Below are 13,536 nucleotides of genomic sequence, written 5' to 3' on the forward strand. Positions count from 1 at the left end.
AAACTGGAAAACTTGCTACCGACTGCGCAGAAGTCGGTAGTCCTTCTGGTTTTGGACCCCCTCCGGTCCGGACGCCGGGCTTACCTTTGATACTGATGCCCAGTCCGCCCACATCTTGCTTGGTGACCCGCACGGTGCGCTTGACGTTGGTGATGGTTTCTGGGACCGGGGACGAGCTCAGGTTTGGGGGGTCTCCGTTGACAGCACCTGCGGGACTCTGGTGGCCGGGCTTCGCGGGCTCGTCGGCGCTGTCGCCGGGGTTCAGAGTGAGCGCGTCCTCGGTCAGCGTGGCCAGCACCCGGACCCAGCGGTCCACTGTCACTCGAAGTTCCAGCAGTCCCGTTTTCTGCGTCTTCATCGCGGCAGCCATGTTCAACGCATTCCTGGAATAACTCTAGACGGGCTGGCAGCCCTGTGAGAGGGGGTGGAGGAGGGCTGGGGGTATGGGGGCATGCACAGATACACACTCAGGGACACAGCCTCGACTCTGTCCCCCGAAGAGCCCTATCCAGTTGGAAGAAGTCAAGTTAATCGAGGTTGATACGATTAGCGACGGTGTTTGACACACACTCAAAGTTCAAAGAGCTTGTTGAATCTCTCCATTAATCATGATCTGTGTGGGGCTGAGTCCCACATAATTAGGTTCCCCCTCCCTCATTCATTCGGTTAGACATGTATTTCTTGCACAGCCCTGCCTTAGATCAGTGATCTAAGTCCCAATGTCCTCAGCTCTGCACTCATACAGATGTTCTGTCAAAAGGGAAAGAAAGTCTGCATATCCTCTAAAAAGACCACCATCGACTCTCGCACCGGAGCTCATTTTTGGGCATGAAATCCACAAAGAGCCCCCTGTTTGAACATGTCCATTATGAGTGTGGGCTTAACGGACCAAATAAAAGCAGACTTGTTGAGCGTTCACTGGAATATTCATCAGAAAGGGAACTCTTCCGACTTTTCTCTGATGAGCTGATACGACTATGGGTCTTGGCAGTGTTTGGCTTTTAGAACTCTTGTGTAAACTGTAAGTGAGCTCTCTGATCGGTTCCAAAGCAGTCACAAAAGAAAAGTATATAGACTGCTTTGGTTCGTCCAAGGCCTACCTGCAATAGAAACTAAAAAACAAACAAGCCATGGGTGTGACATCACTCTTTTTGATAGATTGTAGAATAAAATTTAAGAAAGAAAGTACAAAAATTCTATCAACACTAGAGTAATTTGGCTTTAGTTTAAAATCCCTTTCAGCTTTACGTCTTGCACCGTTTACACCACCCTCAGCAACACACGTTCAAGCAGCCACGTTCAATGAAAAGTCAATATTCAAAACTCACATTCACGCATAGCTGTGCACATTTTTACACCTGTTTTTAAGTTCTAACTACAAAACCCAGGATTTTTGAACGTGCATTGCAAGTTAAACCAGGTGAAACTTTGATCAGTCATCTACCCTGATTTGTTAGTGATATATAGATGGCGTCACTTTTAGTTCACGGAAGTGCCAACCGTTTGAAAATTTATCGTGGAGGAGAAATTATCAATTGCGGTTTGTGATTGGCCAAAATCATATGACACTGAGCTTTGAAAGAAAAAGCCTGGAGCAAGATTCATGAGATTTCCACCACCTTGACATTTCTCACCAAACCTCCTCCAAATGTAGGTGGTGAACATGCGCTAATAAATTTTAGAAAAAAAGAAGTAGCCCCTCCCTGCTTATCCAGTGTGAACACCTTAGGATAAAAAATGACAAAGTGCTAAACGCGGGTTCTTGAACACCGTAATGTAGCATTGCAGTAGCAGAGGTAAACTTAATTAGGCAGAACAGAACAGACTCGAGTCACTGCAACAAACTTGTAGCATGCTTTCACACTTACAACACTCTTAAATCTCCTAGTGACTCCACCCTCTTCAGCTGCCTGTGTGTTGGCAGTCCAGGTTGCATTTGTGTTTCAACTGATGAATTGGAGAGAAAGACCCAGGATTTAGTACTAGAAATTACACTCTTCTGGTTGAGCTGGGGCAAAACGGTCATTACCCTGACTAAAAAAATGGACAGTAACGTTTACGGATGGCCCAAAGTTCCATACTGCTGAACACAAAAACAGCAAAAGCATCTGATAAGTTAATATTTACTTTGGAGAAACTGTCCACTATCTCCCCGGCCTGGAAAAGAAGGGCTTTTAAAAGTTTATTCCCAATCTTTTGTCTCCCCCTAGTGATTGAGGGAGGGTATTACAATATAGGTTGTTGTTTAATTAAACTAGTGGGAAGATTTTTTTTCCTTTATTTAACAGTAAATTCTAATATTGTGAAAGAGTAATTCATTTAGCAGTTTCTGCTCTGAACTGTCTCAGATTTTGCTAATGAAGCGACTGAAGAAAAGGTTTTGGTTTATATCAAATGATCTGGTTTGCAGGTCCCTTGACTGTAAATCAAGCCGTCAATGAGCTCAGCGGTTTATGAGGTGTTTGTGTAGATTTCCCATGTACAGCCTTTACCAAACACGGTGCTATGTGAGCAATATGGTCAGACATCTCTGCTTGGACTTCATTTCTTGGAAGGATTGTGTTGCAGTAGTACTGTTGTGATGCTGCTATGGACTAAGACGGGGTGGGCGCCTCTATGTTTGGTCCGGCCCACTGTGCAATATCACAAAATCAGAGACGTGTTATTGTTGTTTTTTATTTTTTCCAATCTGGCCACGCGATCGAGACCCACATAGAACATGACATTGAATTCTACCCTTCTGCAGTCTGTCAAATAGACCATTTTTTTTTGTTTTCAAACAGTGCACTCTGTTCTGTGTCCTTATTGGCTGGAGACCTTGTCAGTTAACCTCCTCCGTGCTGTGTCACACACCTCTTCAGATGTACATTAATGTAATCCTGGATTTAAGTTCTATAAAGGTTTGAACTTTCAGAGTTAAAAGTCTGAAAAAGTTTGTGTCTGTCTGAGAAAAGTGTATAAAGTGTGTAGTAAGGAGTTTTCCTGCCATAAAAAATCTGTAATCCTACTCTGCAGATTTCATCGATTACGGGTTTATTCTTAGAACGTAACTCCCGCAATAAACGAGGGAACTCTGTACCGGTGAAAAGGTAATGCAGATTTACGTCCAGCTGCAGTAGAAGACACAAGAATTTGACTTTTTTTTCTATTATCACTGGATTAGAAACAGACGTGCAGCACAGCTGCTCATTTTATTCGTGAAGTTTAGCACAAACTGAGATGTGTGAGGAGCTGCAGTCCAGTTAAAACTCACAGAGTGTGTGTTTTTTACTCCATAAATAGTGTTGTTTATGTTGTTAAAAAGGATCATGAATGAATGAAACTTTATTCATACAGCACTCTACAGCTGCTTCAGGTTACCAAAGTGCTTCACTATAAAATACAGACAAAAGAAGTTTAAAATTAGACACATCAGGAATGAAAAAAGCTATGTGGAACGAGGTACGCTGAGTCATTGATGCAACTGGCTCTAAAATGAAAACAAAAGCCTTAGTTTGGAAATACAAAGTCAAAAATCTTTTAACATAAATTTTCATTTTCAATCCAATTTTTATGTCATGTTATGTTATTTCTAAGGTTAGAGTTAGGGTTAAGGTTCTATCGAATTTTAGAACCCTTTGTGGCCGTCCAGTTAAAAAGCTTGCCCACCCCTGGACTAAGGCTACTTTTTAAATATTATTAAACTTTTATAAATATACCCATTTTGCACACACAAGCAGTCTGAGATGAAGCATCTGGAGTTTTTTTTTTGTTTCAATGTTTGAACCTGTGAGAAAAAAGTCCACTAGTTTTTAAAGCAACTCTCACAAATGCTGTTCACCTGTGCATAATCCTGATCACTGTTGAATAATGGACTCTGTTTAGTTTAAAATGACCCAAATAATCTCAGATTGACAGGAAAAAGAATCACCTGATTTTCTAGCATCGTTTTTCAATTCTTTTTTTTAAATTCATGTTAGCACATAGCTACATATAAATATAAATATGGTAATCCTTTTGGTTACGGCAGAAAGAGGCTATCCTTAGTTTATCCACACACACACTCCCTAATTTACATAATTTCTCTTTAGTAAGATATAAATCAGTTTAATGTCCGAAGTTCTTTGTCATGCATGTAATCCAAAACTCCAGTTTTAAGATACCGAAATGGTAATATGATTTTTCTGATGACAAAAACAAGTTCTGGGTGTGTTTTTGGCTTACAGAATAAAAAGAAAGGAATTTGTTAAAGTGGATTGAGCACAGGCTTTAAATGTGTAATTTTGTGAATAAATATTCAAAAGATAAGATACAGATTAAAAAAATCTATGTATACATATATTTATGCAAATGTGTCAGCTGCTGACATTACACTGCCATAATCTGTCCACGGATTAAACGCGTCATGGTTATTCATATCTAACCATATGGCCAGTTAGATAGATACCCTAGTCTGTAACAAAGAAACAACACTTTTGAGCGCGGAAGTAAAAAACCTAACTTGGACAAAAAAAAAGTCATTTTCATTGATAAACATTTTATCAGCTAAACCTGTCAAAAACAAAGAAATAAGGAAAAATTATATGGAGCCTTCTTTGTTGCTGAATTCTCTCAAAATATTCATCAAGAACAATTGCTAAAATGCACCAGATAATTAAAGTGATTACATAAACAGCTTTTTCTCAATGGTGAAGCATTCTAAAATGACGACAGAAGCACCCCTCTCTGTTGTGGTTGCATTTTTTCTTGCAGTTCACTTCATTTTTCAAAGAGGATGGACGTTTGTCTTCTTGCTACATTGCCCTCAACTGATCATAAATCTAGGAAATGCTGAGGACAACTGTGCATTATTATTCATGTTGTTTTTTACACGTTGTCTCAGAAAAATGATGTCATACATCTGTTTTAGTACGTCCCACACACACATAATGAGAATAGGAGATTTAAATATCTCAGCAACAATGGAAATGAGGCTTTCATGTTTGACTTAAGCAGTGCATCTACCTAATGATGTTTTGCATTATGACAAAGGCTTCCATCTGACCTCCTGTCTATACATCTGTCGGCTTATTACTTTGCAACGTTGACGACAGGTGGCCGGCCTATCTTTGACTGCAGCTCAGCTTATCGTGGTTTAAAGCAGTATTTAAAGGGAGCAGGAGGATTCGTCACAACGCTCACACACAAAATTAAAGTGTTGTCCTTTAAGAAAAAATGGGTGTTTCCTGCATCCCACTTAACTAGAAATTTTTGTTTAGCATTTCTAATTGATTATTTTTGAAGTACTTTAGAATAGAATAAACTTTATTGATCCCACAAAGAAGAAATTGCCTCAATTACAACAATAGTTGTTGTTCAGGCTCTATGAAGCGTTGTAGAGTGTTAAGGAGTTTGAAATGAGACAGAAAATGTGCTTTAAGTGATTTTAGTTTATAGACTTTTAAATGTTTCATGGATAATTTTATTTATTTATCTATAGGGCTAAGTATACAAAATAGATGAATCGAGCCAAGCTTAATAAATCAATAATCGATCCATAAAAGTAGCGATCGATCTTTTATGCCTTTCCTTTTAACGCTACTCTCATGAGATTTGGTGAGATTTGGCGAGATCAAGATTGAAAGAATCATGATGTACAACTGTAAAACTACTAGATAGTTGACAAAGTACAAGTAGAAGTTTAATGGAACATGACTAATATACTCTCATATATGAGTTAAAGCAAAAAAAAAAAAAATGGAAGCAGCAATAAATAAACTGAAAAGTTCATAAAACAAAATATCAAATGTTTTTGTTTTAGAAGTCGTTTTCTATGCCTTTTTTAAATTCTAAAATGAATACACATGAAGGACGTGTCTTGTTAAAGGCCCTCTCTGACAAAAATCTTGTTTTATGTGTTTTTAACATGTACTTGTAGCATTTTTCTCATGATGGAGGGCGTATATGAAGAAAACTAAGCTTCAAACTGGATTTCAAAGTATTTCTTTATTCAAATCCTTGTGAACGAAAAAATCCAGTTGGATAAACTTGTAGATGTGACGTAAAACGTCCAATGGCAGGCCACAAGCTCCCTGCTCTGCTCCATTCAGATGCATCGGCTTGAAGACAGATAGATCCGTGTACGTCTTTCTTTTTCTTCGTCTGAGCTGGTGTCTGGCTCAAAACTGTAGGGATGGATAGCTCCAGTATTGCTCACCCTTTTTGTTGCACCGGTAATGTTAGGTTGGGGTTGTGAGAGACTGTAAGGTAGAGGGAGAGAGTGTGTAAAAAGATGGATGATAAATTACTAATGAACTACTGCCACTGTATAGAACCTATGTCCTAGAAAACGACCCACTTTTTTGTAGTAAAAAATTGCGTAATCGTTGTCGCTGGAAACGCTTTTACTCTAGATCAAAAGATGATGAAAGTGGGACTTTAAGGCGTTTTTGAAACATAAATTGCACTTTTCGTAGAGGTTTGAGAAAATTACAACCCTCAACTCGCCAAACTGCTCAGTCAGACGCCAGTGTCCCTATAGACTGGACAGTTGCTTTGCTCTGCTGACTAATTTCAGCCTTCCCTTGTGTCTCTAAACCCCCCTCGCTCCTGACGTCCTCCAAACATCTCTGTATCCCACTAACCCTTCCCTCCCCTCCTCTGTCACGGGCAACAGCTCCAGAGGTCCACCATATGGACCAGTGTCTGAGCGGCTGACTGCTTGCCTCTCTGCATCGTGTGTGTGTGTGTGTGCCCCACCTGCCTCATCTACAGGCCAACCAGAATGAGCTACTAGATAAACACATCAACTGATAAGGGATAGAAAGAGGACAGACTGAGCTAGATGTGACAGTGATTTTTCTTATCTGTTGAATGACGGGTTGCATTGTTGATAAGCACCTGAAAGCCACTGACAGAAGGAAAGGCAGAAGACAACGAAGAAGGAATAAAACTAAGAAACAATGATGCGTAGATTTTAATTGATTAAAACACAGACATAACACATTTTTACTATGTGAATGTCATGCTGTGTAGTAAACAGTCCTCAGTGGCTAGACGCATCATGCGCCCTCTTTGACGCCCCGAGACAGGATAGTAATGAATGAAAATGTGAAAGGTGATTATGGGAGGTCAATGAGAAGAATACGTCTCAGGCCTGTACACCTGTGGCCCACCTTCTGCTATCTGAACCTTTGAGGTTTTTTTTTTTTTCCGCCACCACAGTCTTCGGTTACTCATTATAACCTACTGAATAATGTAAACGTACATATGAGCGAGGGATCTATATAATAGGGCTATATCTCTCTCCATCTGGTCATGTGTTTATAGTCCCCCTCCTTAATTCCAATCTATCTGTTGGACAAAACCTCATCAGCAACAACCCCCCCCCCCCCCCCACACACACACACAATTCAACAATTATTCCTCTCTAATATTATAATGCCTGATCTGCAAGGAAATCTGCGCATATGGGTCGATGCGAGAGCGTGCTTGCCTTTATCTTTGCATTTCAGTGGCTGTTTGTTTGAGCTGCCGGGGAGCAGTTTGCAGCCTCAGGAGACTTAACCAGGCGTCTGCCACCTGACCCTGTTGACTCCGACCATCCTGGGCTCAGCTGATACACGCGTCTTGTGGCCTTGACATGAGCAGGACAAAAAAGCATGAAGAGTGGGAGGGTTGCGAGGACAGAAGGAACAGCAGGCAATGAATGATTATGATGACTAGGGCCATCTTGCTTGCCTCGGTAGCCCCCTCTCCTCCTCCCCTCCCCTCCCACCACCCTGGCCTTGGCCCTGGCTCTGGATCTGCTCCCACATGGACAAGTAATCTGGCCCAGGTCAGCGTGGGTCGTGTCGGTGAAGTGTCACCACCAGGCAGGGTCTGCTCTGTCAGCTGTTAGGGATGACAGGAGGAGAGGCAATCAGGGAAAAGCAGAGGAAGAGTAAAATTTCCCTTAAAAAAAAACCAACAAAGCATAAAAATATAATATAATTCATGATGCATGGAAATTGTAAAATGTATAAACAACGTTAGAGACAACAAGAAAAGCACTTGGATAATATTGGATAGAGAAGAATTGGAACAAAGGGAACAGGTTTTGCGGAGGTGTCATATCAGCCAGGCCTTATGCAACCTACGAAGCACTCGCAGATGGTATGACTGCTGGGAAAGTAGGGTAAACAGGCCCAGCTAATGATTTGCCCTTCTTGACTTTGTGCATTCTTTGTACAGGAAACTAAAGAAAAAATAACAGTAGAAAACGTTTCCTCTTGAGGATTTAGAGTATTTCTGGTGAACCACTGTCTGCAGGCAAACACATGGGCTCATGTACACATGGGCTACATTTAGTATTGGCACTGTTAGCTCACTACTAGACAATTAAGGCATTTCCGCTTGGACCTCAAGAGTGTATGACACAGGTCAAAGACATGTTTTTTACAGTATTTTTTTTAATGAGAGTGGCGTTTATTGTTAATTTAATTTTTTTTTAACCTGTTATCTCTTTTGTGCTAGGGTACTTTGGACTCCAATCTGGAGAAACTGTGGTATTGTAATGTATGAGGAAGTCTGGAGTGACAGAGCAGTGTGTTATGAGGGACGTAAGACAGCGGTGAGGTTTGCTGTAGAGGTGACAGAGGAGCGCGAGGTGGAGGTGGGATTACATAAGGGATCAGCTCTGAGCCTGTTTGCAGTGTTGGTGGACAGGCTGATGGCTGAGGTTATCACCATGGATTTTGATGTTTGCGATATTGTGATTTTTAGCAAGAGCAGGAAACAGGTAGAGAAGAAGCTAGAGAGGTGAAGGTTTGTCCTGGAAAAGAGAGGAATGAAGGTTAGCTGCAGTAAGACGGAGTACATGTGTGAATAAGAGGAACCCAAGTGGAAGAGTGAGGTTACGGGGAGAAAAGATAAACAAGGTGGAGGATTTGAAGTATCTAGGCCCAGCAGTCCATAGTAATGGAGTGTGTGGAAAAGAAGTGAAGAAGCGAGTGCAGGCAGGTTGGAATGGGTGGAGAAAAGTGTCAGGTGTGATGTGTGATCGAAGAGTTTCAGCTCAAATGAAAGGAATGGTGAGACTGGAGGATACTGTGGTGAGAGCAGCTATGTTAGCCTAGAGACAGCCTAGAGACAGCGGCACTGAGGAATAGACAAGAAGCAGAGATGAAGATACTGAGGTTCTCTTTGGGAATGACCAGGATGAATGGGATCAGGAATGGGTACATCAGAGGGACAGCACATGTTAGAGGTTTTAGAGATAAAGTCAGAGAGGTCCGACTGAAATGGTTGAGACATGTCCAGAGGAGAGACAATAAATATATTGGTAGAAGGATGCTGAGTCTAGAGCTGCCAAGCAAGAGGTCTAGAGGAAGACCAAAGAGGATGTTTATGGATGCAGAAAACAAAGACATGAAGGTGTTAGAGCAGAGGATGCAGAAGACAGGGTTAGATGAAGGAAGCTAAGTCACTGTGGAAACCCCCGAAGGAAAAAGAAGACGTTTAAAGGACTCTGAAATGTTTAAGCATTGAATACAATTGAATTAGTTTCTGTTATATACTCTATTCTTAGCAAGAAATTACAGACTAAGACGAATCAAACCAACTAGAAACGTCAGAGTTGGGCAGTGTCTGCATTTCCTGAAACAACCACTGATCAGAAAGGATAAGAAACAAAGAAAAGATGAACCAACTCCCCCAGTTTAAGGTGCACTATACTTTGCTTGTTTTTATCTGTACCAATGTAAAGGTCAAGTTAGCTTTCAAGAAGGAGATGGTGAAACACCTAGGCCTCCCAAAGGCACATGTACCAATAATTCACAGAAATTCTTTTTTTCTTAGTTATACCATGGTCCAGCGGTAAGAGGTGAGCTTTCTCTCTGCACTGATGCTTTATTTAATATATCGTGACAAACAGCATATATATCGCTTTCTTTTGCCGCTGCACTCGAGGTCCCCGCCTGCTGAGCGGCACATCGTCACGTAACGCACATCTTAACAAATAGTCCACGTTTTGTGAAAAAAGCGATCCAAACTAAAAAAATAACAAGAATAAATGACTAAAACTGACTGAATATTTATTTCTTTGGTGACCATGGTATAAGCGGGTTTATGGCCTTCAAAGTGTGCATTATCAGAATTAACGCACTTCGCGGAAGCAACCGTCGATAATGCACACTTCGTCAACTATTAAGCCTTACTTGTACAAAAGGACAGTGAAAGTGTAAAATAGAATGCCATTTCTTTACTTGTTTTTTTCAACTATTAGTTTCTTAACCTCACAAAGACATATTTATGGCATAGTAAGACATCATAAAGTATTGTACAAGCTTCAAGGAAGGTCAAAATCCTGAACTTGGCTTCAAGCTAATCAGGGAATGAGAGTATTGACTTAGTGAGAGGGGAAAAAAATACTAGCAACAACTTTGCAACACCTTGGAGTACTGTTTGTTTAGACAGTCGTTCAGTCGGCCCATAGGTCAGGTCAGCTTATTTGCTGTGTAACAGCCCTGCTGGTGTGATTAAAGACACTGTGACAAAAGACGCTGAAAGGCAAATGAAAGAGGGCACTGGCCAGCTGTCACACAGAGGGGCCATTATGGCAACTGAAATCCCACCACCGTCACAGGCTTTTTCTTCGTTGACTTCAGCCTCCTGCTAACGGACTAGTTATCTCTTTGTTAACCTGTCACAAAGCTGGTTGACCAGACAAGTTAGATTACTGTCACCGTCAAAGGCTGTGCCTAAAGCACAATCAATGAATGAGTGAGTTACTTAATTAAATTAAAGGTAACTGATAGAAGTCCACGCTGATTAGAAATTTAAACACTGAATTGGAATTATCTGTAGAATTAACGTTTATTTACATGCAGAAAAATCCTTGCATGGAGTACCGAAACCTTAGAACCGTTAATCAAATCTCTAGACGTGTATATAATTTTGTTTAACTGCACATTTTTGAAACATTATATTAGAAGGGGCTATTTCGATCATGACCTTTTCATTACCTTGTGTTGTGTCTCACCTGTATTTATTTATTATACTTCGTGTGCATCTGTCAGTGACTGTGATGTACAGAGCTGACCACCAGTTCCTCTTTCCTCCATTCCTGGCAAATAAGATCCCATTTTAAATGATGGTGACAGGAAACTCTACTTCCCAAAGTGGAAGGAGACAATAGAATTAGAGTATCCCAATGTAAATATAAAAAACTTCCATAATGGAGTTTGGTTGTTTTAAGTTTAGATTTTTTTGATGAAAGCTGTCTGATGTTTATGGATTTGATTTAAAATGTTTCATTTCAACAACAACTGTACTTCCAATTCAATATGTTCCTTCAGACCTAAGATCTGACTAGAACTTAAAGAACCAAAGAAGATGCCGAAAGTTTGACTTCTGCACATATTATATAGCTTTGGATTCTCCAGTCATAAATAATAGTGTTTTTTGCACATTAGGGCACATTGGAATATAAGGCGCCTTGTCGATGAATGGTCTATTCTCAAACTTATGTCATGTATAGGGAGCACCAAACTACTGTATAAGACAGAAGAGTCCAGAGATAAGTCCATCAGTCAACCGGTCAGACTTCATTAACTGCGTCTACATTAACTCACGCTACACATTAGCCAGAAGCTTAAACACGTAACACATCAAAAAGACTGATTGCTCTAAAATAAACGTTACTGTGACTACCCTGACACCTAATCTTGTTAGTAACACATAAAATAAACGCAGTCCGACACTGCTACACATTAGCCAACCTGTGTTTGCAACTTGTAAAAAAAAACAAATCCAGACTGAGCTTTTGACAGAGCGGCGTCTACCTCTCAAAATCCATCAGTAATCACAACCAGAATTAATCCATAGATAAGGCGCTTCGGATTATAAGGCACACTGTTGTTTGGGAAAAAACTAAGGCTTTTAGGGGCAGAAAATACAGTATGTCACAATTGCTACTAGAAGATGTCACTGTTCAGATCAAATGTAAGTATGCATGCAACCTAAAAACTGCACATTTATCAGCAGGTCACACTGAGCATCAAAACCATGACCTTGCTCTACAGGTAAACCCTGTAGAGTGAATGCGCACAGCTCTGTAGTGGTTCCAATCAGCCATAGGTCCCCTTTACTGCCGCGGTGGACCTTAATTTGTTATTGTAGCAGAGCAGCTGTGCGGCATGCTGCAGATAGCAGGTGGCAGCCTGGCAGGATGGAGTGGAGGATGGGGGAGCTGGAGGGCTGAGGGGAGGGAGGACAGGAGCATGTGGCATATGTGGGTGGCTCTAGGAGGGGAGGATGGAGAGGTGACGTGTGTGTGTGTGTGTGTGTATGTGCATGTGTGAAAAAGACAACTCACAGCCTTCGTTGCCAGCATCAAAATATTATGCTTGCAAGAGAAAAAAGAAGAACACGTGAGCGTCTGGATGCACTCCAGAACCACTGTGTTGACTGCTCTTGTTATTAATGTTTTATTGTGAAATTCTGCAAACACGGAACATTTTTTCTATAAAACAAAATAAAATACCCTAAATGCATCACAGATGTTCCTTCTTAACTGGCATCACTTTCTGGATGCATTTTAGGCTTTGTGAAAAAAAAAAAAAAAATGAGATCATCGCAGCAACATGTTATGGTCATAAACGCCTTTTCTGTGGACAGGCTGACACGAGGATGAGCTGAGCCGGTGTCCCCAGCGCGCTCGGAGTTAATCATCACTGAGTCACCGATCTGTTGTTGGACGTTTGCTGGCCGCTCAAGTCTGTCTCAGTTCCGCTTGAGGAAAAGCCGCCTGGGTGATCGGAGGAGAGTCGCTTCGCTGCTGTGGCTTGTGTCTCCGTACGTCTGGATGGGAGACGGCGTTTCACAGGCACTTTACTTTGGGAAACAGGATTGATGAGAGTGACCACTAACCCCTCTGGCCAGAAAAGCATGCACGTTTGAAGACATGGTTGGAATGCCAAGTGACACAACTCGTAAGTGAGCAGAGATTTATTTCTTTACTTTACAGAGCTGGTTGACTTGATCCACAGGTGTCTGCTGGACTTTTTCATTTATTTTAAGGCAAAGGCTGTTTATCTTATCCTGAAAATTGAAACCCGACTATATATATATATATATATATATATATATATATATATATATATATATATATATATATATATATATATATATATATATATATATATATATATATAGAGGAGAGTGTACAGAAAAGATGGAAGGAGTATTTTGAGGAGCTGATGAACGTGGAAAACGGCAGGGAAAGAAGGGAGGAAGATGTGGTTGTTGTGGAGCAGGAAGTAGCAGAGATTGGAAAGGATGAGGTTAGGAAGGCTCTGAAAAGGATGAAGAGCGGAAAGGCCGTTGGTCCTGATGACGTACCTGTGGAGGTATGGAAGTGCTTAGGAGAGACAGCAGTGGAATTTCTAACGAGGTTGTTCAATAGGATTTTAGAGAGTGAGAAGATGCCTGAGGAATGGAGGAGAAGCGTTCTGGTTCCGATCTTTAAGAACAAGGGTGACACGCAGAACTGCAGCAACTATAGAGGAATAAAGTTGATGAGCCACACAATGAAGCTGT

General features: G+C 41.0%; 2 protein-coding genes across 3 annotated transcripts in view; one reads left to right on the top strand and one right to left on the bottom strand.

The window, feature by feature from the left end:
* Positions 1-562, bottom strand: part of snta1 (syntrophin alpha 1) — a 40,123-nt gene extending 39,561 nt beyond the window's left edge. Inside the window, exon 1 of one of the 2 annotated variants that reach the window (XM_023954911.1) lies at positions 85-562. In XM_023954911.1, coding sequence (XP_023810679.1) covers positions 85-370 — 286 coding nt within the window. In that variant the 5' untranslated portion in view covers positions 371-562. The remainder of the gene's footprint in view (positions 1-84) is intronic. The other variant, XM_023954910.1, reaches the window with a different exon arrangement.
* The window catches only part of cbfa2t2 (CBFA2/RUNX1 translocation partner 2), a 62,745-nt gene that overhangs the window by 233 nt on the left and 48,976 nt on the right, over positions 1-13,536 (top strand). The window contains exon 2 of the mRNA XM_020703203.2: positions 12,616-12,929. Within this exon, the coding sequence (XP_020558862.1) occupies positions 12,902-12,929 (28 nt within the window). The 5' untranslated portion in view covers positions 12,616-12,901. The remainder of the gene's footprint in view (positions 1-12,615; positions 12,930-13,536) is intronic.

The sequence above is a fragment of the Oryzias latipes genome, chromosome 5 (genome assembly GCF_002234675.1).
Source record: "Oryzias latipes chromosome 5, ASM223467v1".
NCBI lineage: Eukaryota > Metazoa > Chordata > Actinopteri > Beloniformes > Adrianichthyidae > Oryzias > Oryzias latipes.